The sequence below is a fragment of the Syngnathoides biaculeatus genome, chromosome 3, assembly GCF_019802595.1.
Source record: "Syngnathoides biaculeatus isolate LvHL_M chromosome 3, ASM1980259v1, whole genome shotgun sequence".
In the NCBI taxonomy this organism is placed as follows: Eukaryota; Metazoa; Chordata; class Actinopteri; order Syngnathiformes; family Syngnathidae; genus Syngnathoides; species Syngnathoides biaculeatus.
The window spans coordinates 37076409-37088634 of record NC_084642.1 but is presented as its reverse complement, the minus strand read 5'-3'; the positions used below and the strand labels follow the sequence as shown (position 1 = coordinate 37088634).

At 40.7% G+C, this 12226-nt stretch overlaps 1 protein-coding gene across 14 annotated transcripts in view; it reads left to right on the top strand.

Moving 5' to 3' along the window:
* The window catches only part of LOC133498603 (liprin-alpha-1-like), a 131274-nt gene that overhangs the window by 63141 nt on the left and 55907 nt on the right, over positions 1-12226 (top strand). For all 14 annotated transcript variants that reach the window (XM_061815668.1, XM_061815666.1, XM_061815671.1 and 11 more), the window contains 2 exons: positions 2713-2859; positions 4871-5005. In XM_061815668.1, coding sequence (XP_061671652.1) covers positions 2713-2859; positions 4871-5005 — 282 coding nt within the window. The remainder of the gene's footprint in view (positions 1-2712; positions 2860-4870; positions 5006-12226) is intronic.

Sequence of the window (12226 nt, the reverse complement as noted above, 5' to 3'; positions counted from 1 at the left end):
GCGGAAACCCCCGAACACATTGGTGGACACCAACACTTCGGCAAGCCGTCAAACTGAACCATTGCATCTCTGCTCTTTTCTGTTGGCTTCATCAAGCCGTGATCTCCAACGGTCACTGAAGCAGTTTGCAGGCAAGTGTGAAGCGGATGGGATGAGAATCAGCACCTAAGAGGGAGAACTTGCAATATAGCAGGGTGTTCAAATACTTATTTTCTTCACTGTACCATAACGATATGTTACAGGCGCACCTTGAATCCTCTGAAGGTATTAGTGAGCATGGTTCAATCATACCAGCATAAATTTTCCTCAATCACATGCTCCTTGCAAGATTTCTGAGAAGAGTGCAAAAAATAATCCAAAGAGTTCTCCAAAAGCCAAAGACCAAGTCAACAGTTTCAAACAAAGTTAGAGTTAGCAGGTGCTGTTGTCACAAGGAAAACTGAGTAATGGGCTCTGCCACCATGTCCTGTGTGCACGCTGACCACGGAATACCCCATTGCTGAAAGAAAAAATAGGTTAACACTCATTGAAAATTTACTGAACAACATTTGGACAAGACGGTTAAATTAAATACTGGGAGATTATTAATCTGATTTGATTAGAGCAAAATTGAACTGTTTGAATGTAGTAATGCACACCCTGTTTGGTGGACAAATGGCAGTGTATGTCACCCTAAAAGAACCATACCAACAGTGTAGTTTGAAGGTCGGAAAATGATGATGTGGACCTGCTTTTCAGCAAATTGTACTGGTAAACTTCACATAATTGAAGGAAGAATGAATGAGGAAGTGTACTGAGGCATTCTTCACAAAAATGTGATGCCGTTTATCGGGAAGATGAATGAACAGAGGGTGGACTTTTAATCAGGCTAATGATCAAGGACATACTTCCAAGGAAACTCTCAGTTGGTTTCAAAGAAAACAAAATAAAGCTGGTAGAATGGTCCAGTTAATCAATCATTTGTTTCAATTTGAAAAACTATGGAAAGGAATGAAACTCAAGGTCCATGAAAGAACCCTGAGGAGATTTAAAAACTGTTTGTGGGAAGGATTGAGCCAAAATGAGACTCATTAAAATGCAGAAAGTCGCATAAAAATTTGACGTATGCGATAAATTATCACATTGACATATCACATTTAATAGAGAGGTTAAAATAATATGACAAAACAGACTGCCCGAACAACGGGAAAGTTGATAACAACTGCCATGTTTGCTTGTCCAAACACTTGGAAATCCCACCGTGGAAGTGATTTCCGACTCAATGTCGGAACCCCACAGGTTGACCTACTTTTGGCAGCGAGGTATGTCGTAATTCTTGCATGCGGTCGGCTAGGCTAGGCCATCCATAAAAATATTTAGGTTTCCCATAACATGACCGACCATAAATATTCAAAAGCAAATAAAATTGCCCAAGTCGGCATTATTCTTATTCTTAGGTTTTTGTAAATGGATGAGATTCCGAAATAACTATAATAAAAAATTATATGGAGTTAAAACTCGACAAGCAATGAAGCAATAAATGGCCTTTTAATCAAGACGACGATTGATCTTGATAAAAATAAATGCGTCAGGAAGGGCATCTGGCGTTAAAACTGTGCCAAACAAAAATAAGCGTTCATTTAAGATGTCACGCTGTGGCAACCCCTAACAGGACAAGCCGAAAAAAAATTATTTTTTCCCAATTGTATCTTATGTCGCATTTGACCCCGTTTTGTATTCTTTTTTTTCTGCCACAGCCATGAAATATTACCACGGTGTTCTAGAGTCTGTGTACTATTACTTCAAAACATCCCCCAAGAGGAACGACAACTTAGTAGAAGTTAGAAGAGCAAATTCTAAAATGCAGAGAAGTTCAAATTCGTTGGCTGAGCTTCTATCAGGCCCTAGAAGCTATATTCAGAACAGCAGACTCCCTTCTGACAATATTTAAAAAGGTGTATCTGACCCAAAAGCAAAACGTCTCAGTAAAAAGCTAGTTAGTGAAACAGTAACTGCTCAGTGAAATGATTATTTCAACACATGGAAGACAAACACAGTAAGAGTTAAATTATTACCTGTTTATTTCTTTTTCACATGCATTAAAATTACTGCAACATGAATAAGTGTAATAAAAAGTATAATAAATAATCTCATTGTTGTCTATAAAAATCAAATAAAAATCAGTTTTGGGAAAATCCCATTGGTTTTGAACATGGTGAGATTTTCTCTCATTGGTAAACTGCTCCAGGATTATCCCTGCACCAGAGAAATATCTGTCACTAGTTTCTCCTTATACAAGGCATATTGAAGCTGTCATTGCAAACGAAGGCTAATCTACAGTATGAAATAAATACCAGTTGGCGTGATCATTTTTTCCCGACATTTCATGTTACATACTTAATTTCTGATCTTTATTGTTCTTTCTTTGTATACATGATTGGGTTGTTCCTAACATCTTTCAAATTTTCATGTTAATACCACCTTTAGAAATACATTTGAGAAAAATGGCGGCGTGTTAAATACTTATTTCAGCTGCTATACAGTACATAGTTAAATATTGAAATTTTGATGCACACATTTTTTACAATGTGATTTTGTCTGTTCCAGGAGTGTAGTTAGCATCTTTTCATCGTTTTATTACAAGTCAACTGAAAATGACAAAAGGCTCAGGGGCATACTAAATGAGTTTGTGATTAAAAATGCTGGCAATGATGCATGTTTGTGCATTTATAGTCTATGGCTCAAAAGGAGGATATGGAAGAGAGGATCACCACTCTGGAAAAGCGCTACCTAGCAGCTCAGCGGGAGGCTACATCTGTCCATGACCTGAATGACAAGCTGGAGAATGAAGTAGCGAACAAAGAGTCCCTCTTTCGACAAGTAAGTTACCCAACTGAAATTACAGTGCCTTGTGAAAGTATTCGGCACCCTTGAACTTTTCAACCTTTCGCCACATTTCAGACTTCAAATAGAAAGATGTAACATTTTAATTTTTTGTCAAGAATCAATAACAAGTGGGAAACAATCATGGAGTGGAATGAAATTTATTGGATATTTTATACTTTTTTAACAAATGAAAAAAATTGAAAAGTGGGGCACGCAATATTATTCGGCCCCTTTATTTTCCATCCAGCTAACTCACTCCGGACGTTCAGTGAGGATCTCTGAATAATCCAATGTTGACTGATGATAAATAGAATCCACTTGTGTGTAACCAAGTGATAGTCTCAAGGTTCTGTTTAAAGTGCAGAGACCATCATGAAGACCAAGAAACACACCAGGCAGGTCCGACATAATGTTCTGGAGAAGTTTAACGCCGGATTTGAATACAAAACGATTTCCCAATCTTTAAACATCTCAAGGAACACTGTGCAAGCAATCATATTGAAATGGAAGGAGTATCAGACCACTGCAATTCTACCAAGACCCGGCTGTCCCTCTAAACTTTCACCTCGAACAATGAGAAGACTGATAAGAGATGCAGCCAAGAAGCCCATAATCACTCTGGATGAACTGTAGAGATGGACTCCTGAGGTGGGAAAGTCTGTCCATAGTACAACAATTGTACACTGCACAAATCTGGCTTTTATGCAAGAGTGGCAAGAAGAAAGCCATTTCTCAAAGATATCCATAAAAAAAGTCTTGTTTAAAGTTTGCTACAAGCCTCCTGGGAGACACACCAAACATGTGGAAGAAGGTGCTCTGGTCAGATGAAACCAAAATCGAACTTTTTGGCCACAATGCAAAACGATATATTTGGCGTAAAAGCAGCACAGCTCATCACCCTGAACACACCATCCCCACTGTCAAACATGGTGCTCGGAGCCTAATGGTTTGGGCCTGCTTTTCTTCAGCAGGGACATGAAATATGGTTGAAATTGATGGGAAAATGAATGGCACCAAATACAGGACCATTCTGGGAGAAAACCTGTTGGAGTCTGCAAAAGACCTGAGACTGGGACGGAGATTTATCTTCCAACAGGACAATGATTCCAAACATAAAGCCAAATCTACAATGGAATGGTTCACAGATAAACGTATCCAGGTGTTAGAATGGCCAACTCAAAGTCCAGATCTGAATCCAGTCAAGAATCTGTGGGCAGAGCTGAAGACTGCTGTTCACAAATGCTCTCCATCCAACCCCACTGAGCTCAAGCTGTTTTGCAAGGAAGAATAGGCAAGAATGTCAGTCTCTCGATGTGCAAAACTGATAGAGACATACCCCAAGCGACTTGCCGGTGTAATTGCAGCAAAAGCTGGCGGTACAAAGTATTAATGCAAGGAGGCTGAATAATATTGCACGCCCCACTTTTCAGGTTTTAATTTGTTAAAAAAGTTTAAAATATTCAATCAATTTCGTTCCACTTCATGATTATGTCCCACTTGTTGATTCTTGACAAAAAAAAAAATTATACATTTTTGTTTGAAGCTTGAAATGTGGCGAAAGGTTAAAATGTTCAAGGGGCCGAATACTTTCACAAGGGACTGTATATATGCTGCCGTATAATTATAGTGTTCAATAGCACAACTCTTTCAAGATTTATGGGTGCTGTGCTGACATAACACTTTCATACCTGTTACTTTGGTTTAAGCATAGCTGGCAAATTGTTGGAGTTTGAAGATACTGTCTCACATACAAAACAGTGGAATAATCAAGTTTGCAGTAGTTTGAACAGATTGTTTTTAAAGCTCTGAATAAATTATCATTTTCCCTTGTAGTCTGACCTGCGGACTTTCGACTTTCTTTATATTGAAAATAAATAAATATCTTATTGATCTTATATGTTGGATCTTATCTTTGTTTGATGGCAAGAATATGAATCTTACCCTGGATTTTCCATTGAAGAGTCTTCAACTGTACTGCTGTGATTTGTTTTGTTTTTTTACACAGACTGAAGACAGAAATCGGCAACTCCAAGAGAAACTGGAGCTAGCTGAGCAGAAACTACAGCAGACTATCCGCAAAGCAGAGACTCTGCCTGAGGTGGAGGCTGAACTAGCACAAAGGGTAGCTGCCCTAACAAAGGTATTGGCATTTGCCTGTGCAAACTTGGAATTTTTCTTTTTTTATTTACTGCAACTATACAAATCCTTACACATTTGCTTTGTAGCTCTCCTGCTAAACTGAGCTTCAACCATTTTCAAAGGCTCACTATTTTATTTTTGGTCCACAGACATACGAGTGAAAGTCGGAACTTTCTGTGGAATGTGGAAGGGCAACTTTTGCTTTGTGGTCTAAATATTGGAGACCTGTTTTTAGATATGTGGCTGCTTTTGTTTATCATTACAACTTTAGTCCTGGACAGCTTCTGGAGAATTGGAGAGGCAACTTACGCCATTTAACAATTAGTTTTGTCTTATGTTATTTCCCTGTGATGCAATGTTATTTCCCTCAAGGGTCTTACCAATTCTTTCCCAACCTTCTTGCAGTTAAAAAATAATCTCTTTGGAATTTACTGAATTACCAATGCTGGAGTCATATTGTTGATACTCAAAGAGGAGCCACCAAATAAGTAGTTACTTTGGTATGCAACATGTTTTCTCGATTAATAGTACTACATTAGTTTTAATATTCTACCTTTTACATGTCGGCATCAAATTGAGTGGTTTACCCAAGCCATTAAGGTGTTAAAAGTAATGACTGAAAGATTATCCTTTTTCTGCATTCATCCATTCATCTATCCATCTTCTACCGCTTACCTGAGGTCAGTTCGCGGGGAAAGTAACTTCAGCAGGGATGCCCAGACTTCACTTTCCCCACCCACTGCATCCAGCTCTTGCAGGGGAATCCTGAGGCGTTCCCTGGCCAGCTGAGAGACGTAGTCTCTCCAGCGTATCCTGGATTGTCCTCTCATTCTACTTCTGATGAGACGTGCCTAGAACATTTCACCAGGGAGGTGTCTGCGAGGCATATGAATTAGATGCCCCAGCCAGCGCATCTGGGTCCTCTCGATGAAGAGGAGCAGCAGCACTTCTGTGGGCCACCCCGGATGACAGAGCTTCTCACCCTATCTCTAAGGGCGACCCCGGACACCCTGCAGAGGAAGCTAATTTTGGCCGCTTGTATCCGGCATCTTGTTCTTTCTTCTCGTAACCATAGGTAAGGGTAGGAACGTGGATCGACTGGTAAATTCAGTTTTGACTTTTGACTGAGCTACTTCTTGGCCACAAAGTCCTACAGATGCAGGATGGAGGTCATGGGTTGATGAAGCCCATAAAACCACATCATATGCAAAAAAGACATGCAATACTGAGGCCACCAAATTAGACCCCCTCTATACCTTGACTGCACAATGAAATTATGCCCATAAAAGTTATGAACACAATCGGTGACAAAGATCAGCCTTAGCGGAGTCCAACCCTCACCTGAAACAAGTGCAACTTAACTGCTGGCAATGTGGACCTAACTCTTGACACCAGTCGTACAGTGACCGAACAGAAGCGTAATGGGGTTTGGCACCCAGTACTCCTGAAGCACCCCCTATGGGAATCCCCGGGGTACATGGTCGAACACTTTCTACAAGTCCACAAAACACATGTAGACTGGTTGGGCGAACTCCAATGCACCCTTGAAGACCATGCTGAGCGTATAGAGTAGGTCCACTGTTCCAGGGCCCGGATGAAAATCATACTGCTACCCCTGAATCTGAGATTCGACTTCCTGACGGGCCCTCCTCTCCAGCACCACAGAGTAGACCTTATCCGGGAAGCTGAGGAGTGTGATCACCCTTTAGCTGGCTCACACCCTCTGCTCCGCCTTCACCGCCCCAATCTTCCAATCCAGAGGCACTGTCCCAATGTTGACGTGATGTTGTAAAAGTGTGTCAACGAGGACAGCCACACAATATTCAGAGCCTCTAGGAACTCCAGGTCAATCTCATCCACTCCCAAGGCCATCCATGAGAAGCTTTTAACCCTTTGGTGACCTCAACCCAGAAATTCTGTAGGAGAGCACACTTATGAGAACTCAGAATCTGCTTCCTCATAGGAAGGTGTGGTGCATTGAAATCTTTGAATTTTTCTCCCCACCGACCCACCAACTCATTCCTGAATCAAGGTCAGCAACATCCATCCTCACTATACGCGGTGTTTACTGTGCACTGGCCCCCCCAAATGGAACGCCGATGACACAAATACAAAGTTGATCATCAGACTACAGCCAGGGGTTTCCTGGTGCCAAGTGCAAGTGTTGACACTCATGCTTGAACATGGTGTTTATCGACAATCCGTAATGAGCACTAAAGTACAATAACAGAACACTGCTTGGGTTCTGCTCGGTCACGAGCTTGAGCGTGAACATTAAACTCCCCCAGCAGAATGATGGAGTCCCCATCGGGAGTGCTGTCTAGTTCCTCCTCTAATTACACCAAAAAGGTACTTTGAACTGCTGTTCGGTGCATAGGCACAAACTACAGTCAGGACCCATCCCGATGTTTCTTTGATGACTGTTTTCCAGTATCAGTTACTAATTTAAGTTAGACCACTGAGTTCCCTTTACAACATATAGTCTTCAAATCTTGTAATTTGTGTAAATTGTAATATATGTACCGCTAGTAGAAAGATTTTTTTTTTTGGGCCATACCTTAGCCGCATATCCTCACAAGGGTCGCAGGAGTGCTAGTGCCCATTCCAGCCCTTCCCAGGCAGGAGGCGGGGCACACCCCAAACTGGTCGCCAATTGCAGAGCTCATAGAATGAATTTACACTCATTGCACCTAAGGGCAATTTAGTCTTCAACTCGAATGCCCACAATGTTTGGCTCATGGAAAATACAATGAAGAAAATAAGTATTTGAACACCCCGCTATATTGCAAGTTCTCCCACTTAGAAATCATGGAGGGGTCTGAAATTTTCGTTATAGGTGCATGTCCACTGTGAGAGAATCTAAAAAGTGTGATACAGCTGCAAATGAGTATTTGAACCCCTGTCCATCAGCTATAATTCTGACCCTCAAACATCTGTTAGTCCGCCTTTAAAAGTCCACCTCCACTTCATGTATTATCCTGAATCAGATGCACCTATGTGAGGTCGTTAGCTGCATGAAGACACCTGTCCACCCCATACAATCAGTAAGGCTCAAACTTGTAACATGGCCAAGACCAAAGAGCTGTCCAAAGACACCAGAGACAAAATTGTACAACTCCACTTGGCTGGAAAGGGCTACGGATAAATTGCTAAGCAGCTTGGTGAAAAAGGTCCACTGTTGGAGCAATCATTAGAAAATGGAAGTAGCTAAACATGACTATCAATCTCAATCGGAGTGGAGCCCCATGCACGATATCACCTCGTGGGGTCTCAATGATCCTTAGAAAGGTGAGGAATCAGCCCAGGACTATATGACAGGACTTTGTCAATGACCTGAAAAGAGGTGAGACCACTGTTTCTAAGGTGGCTGTTGGTAATACACTAAGACATCATGGTTTGAAATCATGCATGGCACTGAAGGCTCCCTTGCTTAAACCACGACATGTCAAGGCCCATCTTAAGGTTGCCAATGACCATTTGGATGATACATAAAAGTCATGTGAGAATGTTTTGTGGCCAGATGAGATCAAAATAGAACTTTTTGGTCATAATTCCACTAACCGTGTTTGGAGGAAGACAATTGAGTTCCATCCCAAGAACACCATCCCTACTGTGAAGCATGGGGGTGATACAATCATGCTTTCGGGGTGTTTTTCTGCACATGGGCTAGGACGACTGCACTGTATTAAGAAGGGGATGACCGCAGCCATGTATTGTGAGATTTTGGGGAACAACCTCTTTCCCTCAGTCACAATATTGAAGATGGGTCGTGGCTGGGTCTTTCAACATGATAATGACCCGAACCACACAGCCAGGAAAGCCAAGGAGTGGCTCCGTAAGAAGCATATCAAGGTTCTGGCGTGGCCTCGCCAGTCTCCATATCTAAGCTGAATAGAAAATCTTTAGAGGGATCTGAAAATCCGTGTTTCTCAGTGACACCCCAGAAACCTGGCTGATCTCGAAGATCTGTGTCGAGGAGTGGGCCAAAATCCCTCCTGGATTGTGTGCAAACCAGGTGAACAACTACAGGAAACGTTTGACCTTTGTAATTGCAAACAAAGGCCACTCTACTAAATATTAACATAGGTTTTATCAGGTGTTTAAATACTTAGTTGCAGCTGTATCACACAAATAAAAAATCAAGAATTGTGATTTCTGAATTTTTCATTTTTAAGGCTCTCTCTCACAGTGGACATACACCGACGATGAAAATTTCAGACCCCTCCATGATTTCTCAGTGGGAGAACTTACAATATAGCAATATAGTTCAACTCCTTATTTTCTTCACTGTCCAGTGGTACCTCTACTTACTGAATTAATCTGTTCCGGAAGTCGTTTCGTAGCGTGAAACTTTCTTAAGTAGAAACTCATTTCGCATGTAAATAGTCTCATCCATTCCAAGCTCCCTGATCCCCACCCCCTCCGCCCAAAATATGCATTCAAAGTGTACCTAATGTAAAGAATATTACAAAATTATGTTCATTTACCTTAAAAATAAGCCTTCAAAGTGTACCCAATATAAATGATAAAAAAATTATCTTCATTTACCTTTGGCGTTGAGCAACAATGCGAAGAAAAGGGTGCGTGAATGACGGCATCGTGGGGGACATAGAGTTGGAGGCACGCACACAACTTAATTCCACAAAAATTCTAAAATCCTCGACCTTTCCCAGCGAAACAATTTCTTCAACTTCAGGTTCAGCCTCCACTTCGAACCTCCCAAGTTGAGCAGCAACAGCGTGAAGCCACATGCATGCATGTCTTTCATATTTCTCGCTGATTTCTTGTTTTGTTTAGATGGACTAACTCTCTTCTTCTCACTGGCACTGGCTATCAATTTCTTGGGGCCCATGGTGAAATAAGAGTCAAAGTAGTTGTGCAGTACGAGTGTCCGCAAGCGTATTACAATGGATTTGGTGACCAAGATACGGGAAGTGCGTCACAGGTAAAGATTAACGTCCCAAAATAAATAGATTGACGTTGCTCCTAGCCAAATTGAGTGATGTGATGTGATGTGATGCTACGTGCTAGCCAATAGGGGCTGCTGCTCTATTGCACCAGACAAACCAAGAAACAGGATGTGGTCAGGGCTAAAGATTGACATCCCTCTTAACCCATGTGATGCCAGTAAGAAGCCCCAGCTCTGGCCAATGGGAGAGGAGCTCTATCACGCTAGTTTCAAACCAAGATACAGTACAGGATGTTTACGGTCGTTGAACTCCAGCGGCATTTTTTACCCTTTCGTATCCTGAATTTTCCTTTAGTAACGAAAGACATAAATTTTCCGGGGAGACTTTTCGTAACCTGAATCTTTTGTTAGTCGAGAGTTTTGTAAGTAGAGGTACCACTGTATGGAAAATTTTGTCTATATCTCTTCATGTGTCAACACACAGAATAAATGTTCCATCTTGAGGCCAAAATTAAAGGCATTCATTATTTGTAGTTACCAATCATGTGTATAACTAGTAATCCCAATAACAGCTGTTTGCAGCCTGTTGAATTGGTGTAACTATAAATTCAGATTTTGTGGCCATAAATTCTGTCAAACATAACGATGCCACCTTTGATGTGACGTGCTGGGAGGCACAAAAATAAAAACAATCCACTACCTTTTGTACTGCAGAACACAAGACAAAACAAACAAAAAAAATCCAGACCACCCCCCTCCCTTTTTGTGAAAACGTTACGCATGATCCAATCCATGTTCACTTCAGCAAAATACAAAAACAAAATACATTCCTAACAACTATAAATCTGTCAATACTGGACGGGTTTTGACGCAATGGATATCAACACAAATACTTGAAAAATACCGTCAACAACGTCCATCCGAAGTAGATGCCGGTGGTTTTGGAGGGGCAAGCCTAGTTGAACTAAATGTTCCTGATTAACCCTGTATTTCCTGGTAGCCTAAAAAATGGGATTTGACTTGACATTGCGCATCAAGTTTAAATCGTAATAAAAACGCAATGCAAGTATGCATGATCTGAGAAGCTGGTTTCTTTGAGCAAAAAATTTACCCAATTAGTCAAGCACCAACTGAGAAAGCAAAGACTTACATTCCTGTACTCGCGCTGAAGGTTTCAATGTCTGAGAAATGTGATCATAAGAACACAAATTACATTAAAACACAAAAACCACAGCTGTACATAAAGACACAGACAACACTACATTAAAAAACAAAAACCAAAGATCACAGAAAACACCAAAACAGCTGCACAAACCCATGACTCCAGGTTGTACTAACCCCATAACAAGCCTTTCAAAAAATAAGGTTAGGGTTAGACTTTGTTGTTGAAGTGTATTATTTAGTTCCTTTGAATGCACACTGATAATTGTCCCAATCTAATTTTGTAATCCAATCAATATTATGATCTCCATCTGAATGTTGAGTTGCATTATTCTAAGATTTTGAGGAGATTCCTTTTCCCCTTTTTTCCCCCTTCAAGGAACCTGTTTTTGTGATTCGTAGCTTTTTCTGTACATGTCTCAGGAACAAAGCACTTTCACCAAACACTTGTCCAAGATTCCAGCATTCATTTCTCAAATGCCACACACAGACATAAACATACACGCAATATGTATCAGTATCAGTAATCACCAGACCGCACTAACACCCACACAAAGTCCTTTTTGTACCCGAGTGGAACACACGTCTTTTCAGTCAAATAGTCTTATCTTCAGTGTCGAATACCTTTTAAACCCTTTGTCGTCATTCCAATTGCTGTGAAACATCTATTAAAAACAAACATCTTTTCAAACAATATTGAGTGCAAACAAATCGCAAATCTGAACTCAGGGTTGTGAATGGCACATTTACACAAACACCGACATTCTCACCCCTCACAATAAGTTTACTTTTTGCTTTTTACAATTGTCTATTTATTTATATGAGTGAAGTTATGCACAAGTTTACCCAGACCTTTGGTTTGTGTAGTGCCAAAAATAAACCTTTATTTGAAAATTTAATCATCCACTAAAATATGCATTTATGATATGCATTTTAATTTTTCCCCCAGTTGAAATATTCACAAGTGAATAATTTCTTAACAATGAAAAAATTACAAATCGTCATACATTTCTGGTGAGTCCTCTAATCACCTTGTCTTAGGGTCCATGCGAAGTTACACCTTCCCTGATCTACGTAGATTTGTTCAAACAGTTCCCAACTGCTACAGCTCAGGTTCCAAAGCAAACATCTTCAATGTCTAACATGGAATAT